Source organism: Brassica oleracea, chromosome C7, assembly GCF_000695525.1.
Source record: "Brassica oleracea var. oleracea cultivar TO1000 chromosome C7, BOL, whole genome shotgun sequence".
Lineage (NCBI taxonomy): Eukaryota > Viridiplantae > Streptophyta > Magnoliopsida > Brassicales > Brassicaceae > Brassica > Brassica oleracea.
In genome coordinates, this window is record NC_027754.1 from 46,819,308 (window position 1) to 46,826,350 (window position 7,043).

Here is a 7,043-nt window from a genome sequence, read left to right on the forward strand (position 1 = left end):
TTTTATATTGATGGTGAAGAGGGGGAGCGGACTTGAGGAGAAAGAGTCTGAGTAGCTGCATTCTGACAATAAAGCAAGGCATCAAAAACTTTTGCGATCCTTAATATTACTTTATTCGTCGACTGTGAATCACAACGGCTATACATACCAGCTTCTGCTATCATTTAATTTTACTCAGGCACTAGGATTATAGGTTACGCAGATGACCATGAGCCCAGCAGAAAGTTCCAATATAAAAGCCCATAGGAGCGGAGCTATCATTGGGCTGCTAGCTTCTACTTTGTAGTAGGCCAAACCAAAACATATGACTTTCTTGCTCAGATAAGTGTTTTAAATGTTTTGTTTGATATCTCGAGCCATCAAAGTTCTATAATCGTGATTTAAGAAAACAGTACGAATGTTTGTGTCAGCGTGTGGTGTATACAAATGTTAACGAAAGGATCGAAGGACTATTTTATTTTTGTCTCAAGTCTAACGTGTGGTGCATTCAAGTGTTAACGAAGGTAAAGACTTTCATTATTGTCGACAGTTTTAAGTTTTAACCTATGATGTTAAGTTTCATGGATTTAAATTCCTGACATAGTCGATCGAATTAGTTCAAGTTACAAAATATAATTTATCCAAATCTTAATCAATCTGCATACTTTATCTGCATTTTTTTTTTGGTAAAATGTTAAGATTACATAATCTCCATTTTTATATATATTGTTTGATCTTTGGCGTGTTTCTCATATCCCGCTTTTCCATATATCTTATATATCTATGACAAACTTTTTAGGAGCATCAATATATATCGCAAGCATAATGCAAACTACTATACATACACAGTTCTGTTTAGGATATATCTACCTTTTCATTTGTGTGGCCGCTATTTACTTTTAAAGTTGAAAAATCTTTGAACAATCAACACCATATATACCAATGTCCTAGATATTATTCGCACTGTTTTTAGAAATAGGGTGATGGTGAACCTTCTCGTTAAATTCTACATTGTTAATTAGAGTGAAACGAACTTTCATTGTACTAACACATTGCAAGGGTGCAAGTGCAATGAATAGAAACATGCACTAATAATAGTAATACCCTTTCAATCGTTCTCATGCTTCTCATCCTTACATAGCTTATCTACTTCCTTGTAATGTCAAATCTCTTAGGAATAATAACCATTCACAATTGTCAAGCATGGTTGGGCTTTTACGTTGTACTCCATAAGATTTCAATTTAGAGTAAAAATGCACTAAGGATATTATCTCTTTTCATGTAAAAACTATAAACCCTAACACTCGACAAAGAAAAACTTATTAACATTCATTTCTTGTAGTAGACTGTATACTATAAACTAAAATTCCACATCTCAGAATAGTCTAGCTAGCATGAATCTATGTCAGATAAATGTATGCTAGTGTACTAAAAGATGTGAACAACTACGTTAAAGGCTAACTTATTGTTGAACTTTAGAAACATGCAAGATTTGTAGTATTTAACTAAGGCCACGGTTTTTTTTTTTTCTGTTTGGGTAAGTATTACAGAAAAAACGAAGGAAACTTAAGGGAAGTAAAGATGAGATTAGACAATAGAAGAGTACGTCAAATTGTTAATATCACATCTTTCAACAACCTTCTTTAATTAATTTCAGTTCATTTCCAAACTAGTATAATCCAAGACACTACTAGTGTTTAAACCCAAGAAGTCAAAACCAACAACACTACTACTTATGTCGCTTGAAGAGTAGCTGCTACTACTAGAGTCATCTATATGACATCTCACATTCTCACAGCTACACTCCTTACCGTTTCCCAACCCAAAACGACACGCACTGCAGAGATACTTCTCTTTCCTAAACAAGAGTTTCCTCTCATCACGTCGGTGTTGGTCTTGCCACGGCGGGCTGATTCTTAGCTCAAGATTCAAATCCAAGCTCTTCGTTTTGCAAGTCAGACTCTTTTTAAACCTTCCCTCCTCCCTAGAACTTTCCTCTTTCTCCAGCTGAGGACCGAAAGAGATAACCTTTACAAGCGAGTCCTCTGTTTCTCTAGCTTCAGACGCATCCCGACGAGCTTTGATCGGCCGATGAGTAGCGGGATCAATCCCTCCTCTCAAAAGCTTCCTCTTCATATGTGTATTCCAGTAGTTCTTAATCTCGTTATCTGTTCTTCCCGGTAACCTCGTCGCAATAAGAGACCACCTGAAATTTAAAAAAACAGAGTATGAGAAACAGAGCATAAAACAGAGGATTTTGTTGAAAGGTTTGTGATGATGAATCTTACTTGTTGCCGAGGAGGCTATGTAGCTTGATGATGAGATCGTCTTCTTCGAGGGTGAAGTTACCTCTCTTGAGATCAGGACGGAGGTAGTTAATCCAACGGAGACGGCAGCTTTTGCCGCAGCGGAGAAGGCCGGCGGATGCAGGGAGAGAACGCCAGCAACCTTCGCCGTGAGATTTGATGTAAGAGATGAGCTTCTGGTCTTCTTCCTTGGTCCAAGCTCCTTTGTTCGTGTGGTCTTTCTCGCAGCATGGAGACCTCCCCATATCTTCTGATGATGATCTTGTTATGATGAAACCAGGGTTTTATGGAGAGATGTTTTAAAAGAGAGAGAGAGAGAGAGGTGAGGACAAGCCTAAACTCTTTCTAGAAGAGAGTTGGTAAGACACGTTTGAAGGAGTGGCTAGTGGGCTCTGTTTCTGATTTTAGTTTTTTTTCTTCTTATTCTCTTTTATATCAAAATTATAAGAATATAAATGAATATTTAAATGTTTATCAATGGGAACGAAAACGCATTTATGTTTGTTTTACAATAATCATAGTATAGACACGTTCAAAATTTGAAATAGCGACATGCGTTCTGTTGTTGTTTACCACTTGATTAATTTGATCCTATGTAAACATATTATATCAAAATTCACAAGACAACGTGTGATGGTTTTGTACTGCATGGAGTTATGGGTATTTATGTTACAATAATATTAAATAGTATTTTTCATGGTGAGTTTGGTAAAGAGGTTGAGCACCCACCCAAAGTAGAGTATTCAAATCAACAGTTTTAAAAATGTTAGTTATGGGGTTTCTAAAAAACATGTTGATGATGTCTTTCATTGTCTTGTGGAGTTTCTGCAATGTACGTATTCTTCAACGATCTTACCCTTCATTAATACTTGAAAAGGAATAAGCAAGTTGAACCAAAATGATCTTTGGAAAACTAAAAGTGTCATTAAAAAATATTGTCTCCGTTCCCGAAAGTACGATTTTATAATTTTTTTTCTTGTTCCACAAAGGTAGATTTTTTATATTATTAAAATATTTTTTTATACTTGCAAAAAACATTAATTAAAAATATTTAAATTGATTAGATTTTATCGGTGAAAATTTATTGAAAAATATATAATAAAATAAAAAATAAATTAAATTATAAATATTTATTAAATTTTTAATAAACCTGAATACTCTATAAAATCACTTCGTGGAACGTAGGGAGTAGTTTGGAAGATGAAAACTCACGTGGAGTTTGTAATGTTGATGAAAAAAGAGAGTTGGTTTATACCTGCTTTGTCCTTCTCTTTTAATGATTTACCCTAAGAAGCGACCTTTCTACTTTCCCAACTACCAAATACAAATCCTTTAAATCATGTTTTCGTCATTAATTCAAGGTTTCCTATTATAGCAACGTCCAACTAATTTTGAAAAAAAACATGGTTTCTTGAGAAAACGATTTTCGGAAGCCTATCATGTAATAATTCGGTTGAAACTCTACATCAAATAGTGTAAAATAACATGACTGCTGCATATAACTATCTGAAAATACCCGTATTTACCAGAGCAAATATTAAAAGACATCACCTTCTCAGCTTTGTAAAGTTGCTATGTAGTTTATCATATATATATTGATCTTTTGTAACAATATAGTATGTTTCAAATTTGTTTTCAAAATAGCTATCTCGATATTTTTGAAATTAATCATCGACAAAACATGCCAAATAATAATATTGGTTTTCAAAATTGTTTTTAGTTATTTTTTTATATAAAAGGAAAGAGTTTGTTTGGTACCTGAAAGACAATCTTAAATAGTTTGGTAGATTTACCGGTGTACATTCACTCTCAACTCCTACCGACATATAGAGTATTTATTGAATTACCAACAGAGAAGTTTGGATAGAGTATACATGTGATTTGTTGTCTAAACACCAAACAAATCTTAAACTGAAGGTACATATTTACATATACGACTTTTTAAAACGTATACATTACCCAAAATGGATAGTGGGTACCAATACAGAGTGCAACTTTCTAGCAAAGATATCTACCAACTATCCTCAACAGAATTATAATTTTTAAAATGTCTATTATTATTTTTAATTCTTTGATATATTTCTGTTAGGTTATATAGATCTTTACATTCCATACAGTGAAGTTCTTGTAGGTAACAACATATAGTAGAAACAAAATTAGAATAAAGCTACTCGGTGTAATAAAGCTATTCTTCCTAGTTTATGATATGAATGAAGTTTAGTGTTTAAAAAAATAATAAAGCTATTCGGTGACGCAAAAAATGCTTTACGTCCATTAGATGCCATCTGAAGCCAATCTAGTAAGTTGGCGACTGTCAAACAATAAATATAAACATTTAAAGAAGCTCCCTACCTAACAAAACCTAACATAACATGTTAGGTCCAGTTTCAGAGTATGCCCCACTTTGTTGACATCGACCGGTCTTTGGTAGATATCCACAAAACATTTTTTTTTATATCCACAAAACATTTGTTAGCATATAATCATTTTCAGTGTCCCTAACGTTGTAACGAACCGTAACGCAGTCATGAAACCAAACCATTGACTTAGTCTTTTTTACTACAACATAGTGGATTAAAGAGTTTTAACATCTTTGTAGCAGCAGTACACATTCTATAAGATGATTGATAGTATTCATTAATGCAAAGATAAGATAATCTTTTGCTTCGTGGCTCCTTTTACTTCATCTTCTTCCGGATCTCGTAAAAGTAACTCAAGGCAACGACCGCAGCCGCAATAGCAACCCCGAATGCTCCCTGAGCCAGAACAGTGCTGTCTGAACAAGCTTTGGCCGCGGAGGCGTTGGGGTTGAAACCGAGCTCAGAGAGTTTCTTGTGAGATTCTGCGTAGTCTCTGAAGAATGCATCTTCATCCTGCCACCACAAATTGAACTAGTAAATAACAGCTAACAACACGAGAACATGACAAATCTGATTTGCTCAATACAGGAAACTGAGTTATGCTCTTATCAGTAGGAAATGGTTCAGAGAGAAAAGAAGGTTTGCAGTTTATACCTTAGCATAAAGCTCAACATAACGACGAAACTCTGGATCTTCCAATAGAGTCTTGTCAGATGGAAGCTTCAACAAGCCCTCGGATTCTCCTTTTAGCAGTTCCCTGATGACAAAATCATTGATAATCAAAAAATAAAATAGAAAATTTAAGCTCTCAAAGGATAAAGAACTGAAAACTTACACGAAGTAGGAGTTATCAAACTTCAGAGGCTCTTGAGTCCAAGGTCCATCGAAGCCAGACCTCTCTGGATGAGCTCTTCCCTGAAACACCCAAAAACTTTGGTCATAAGCACAGAGAAAAGTTTTAATTTGTTTTAAAAAAAAAAATGGATGAGTTTTACCAGAGTATGACCCCCTGAGAGTGCTACAATATCCTTATCAGATAACCCCATGCGGTAGAAGACATCTCTAAGATGTTGGAAATCTACAAACAAACAGGGTCAGTTAATAGAGAAGATCATCGAACTACATGATATAAAGATCCACAATACCTTTTTTAGCATCAGGAAGTCTTCCTTCCCTAGGACAGACATTTGAATCCTATAAATGAGAAAGACAGTTATTATAGCTTAAGTGTTAAACTGGTAACTATCTTAGTGTATTATTAAAAAAGAAGAAGAAAGAACCTACTTTTCTCCCAGGTTGGAAACTGATGTCAGGTCCACCAGTAACCTCCACTGCTACCACACCAGCAAGCTGTAACAAAAGTAAATTATCCAAATACAGAACTTGAATGCCTTTAGTCTTGACATTGTCAGGCCAACTATAAAAATGGGCAGACAACAATACTAAAACATGAGTTGTCTGTCTATTCAATCCATGTATTAAGTGAATAACACAAATGGGTTCACAATTTAAAGAATCTAACTGCAAACAAGGGTTACAAAACTCTTGGTAATGCCAAACTCAGGAACTAAATTTCAAAAATATGTTTCATGATACACCAGAGATTTGCCTACTTTATGCTTTTTGATCGCTTGAAATCTTGATGTGTGTGGTTTCCTTGAGTTTAGTTTCTACTGCAAGAGATAAAGGTTCTAATTGAACAACATAGTCCATCTATATTTCTTGTAAACCAAATCACAATCAGCAACTCAACCATCAACCTAGTCTACCAAACAGGCTTAAACATGGGAAGAGCATATGAGACACTGACACGTGCAGCATACAGTAACTGAGAAGAAAAAGCAACAAGGACATGATAGATTAAGGTACAAGTAACAAATCATAATCACCTGGTATAGATCTGCATATGTGATTTTAGGATGTTTAGCTTTCACTCCCTCTGTAACATGTCAGAAAGCATCTCTCAACTTAACAATTCAAAATCCATTCCAAAAGCTAATATGAGAACACACTCACCACAGAGTTCAAGAGCGATCTTTAAACCACTATTAGCACCATGAGTGTACTCCTCCTCGTTCCTTATAGACCCATTAGGTCCCCCTGTCTTCGACTGCGCATCATAGGTTCCAGCATCGTGCCATCTTCACAAAACAACATTTGAATCAATCAAAGATCGATCCTTTGAGAAACAATAGAAATTGAAGACTTACGCCAATCTAAGCATGATCGGAGCACAGTTCTTGCTCGAGATGATGGACCGGAGATCACGGCGAGCCTTGTTGATCTCTTTCATGTACTCAGCGTTAACAATCGGTGCCGCCATAGCTTTCTTCTTCCCTAATCGTCAATGGTGAATTGAGAGGAAAAATAATATGGTCAAGGGGGGGGGGGGGGGGGG

General features: G+C 35.5%; 2 protein-coding genes across 2 annotated transcripts; both read right to left on the reverse strand.

Moving 5' to 3' along the window:
• Nucleotides 1-1,548: 1,548 nt before the first annotated feature.
• Nucleotides 1,549-2,693, reverse strand: LOC106306188 (transcription factor MYB32). The gene is made up of 2 exons (XM_013742706.1): nucleotides 2,268-2,693; nucleotides 1,549-2,185 (listed from the first exon to the last, which is right to left on the reverse strand). The coding sequence occupies exons 1-2, from the start codon at nucleotides 2,528-2,530 to the stop codon at nucleotides 1,633-1,635; spliced, it is 816 nt and encodes a 271-aa protein (XP_013598160.1). The 5' UTR covers nucleotides 2,531-2,693; the 3' UTR covers nucleotides 1,549-1,632.
• Nucleotides 2,694-4,810: 2,117 nt separating this feature from the next.
• LOC106306187 (L-ascorbate peroxidase 3, peroxisomal) lies at nucleotides 4,811-7,037 on the reverse strand. The gene is made up of 9 exons (XM_013742705.1): nucleotides 6,856-7,037; nucleotides 6,662-6,786; nucleotides 6,535-6,584; nucleotides 5,930-5,995; nucleotides 5,791-5,839; nucleotides 5,641-5,723; nucleotides 5,481-5,560; nucleotides 5,300-5,402; nucleotides 4,811-5,158 (listed from the first exon to the last, which is right to left on the reverse strand). The coding sequence occupies exons 1-9, from the start codon at nucleotides 6,966-6,968 to the stop codon at nucleotides 4,964-4,966; spliced, it is 864 nt and encodes a 287-aa protein (XP_013598159.1). The 5' UTR covers nucleotides 6,969-7,037; the 3' UTR covers nucleotides 4,811-4,963.
• Nucleotides 7,038-7,043: the final 6 nt, after the last annotated feature.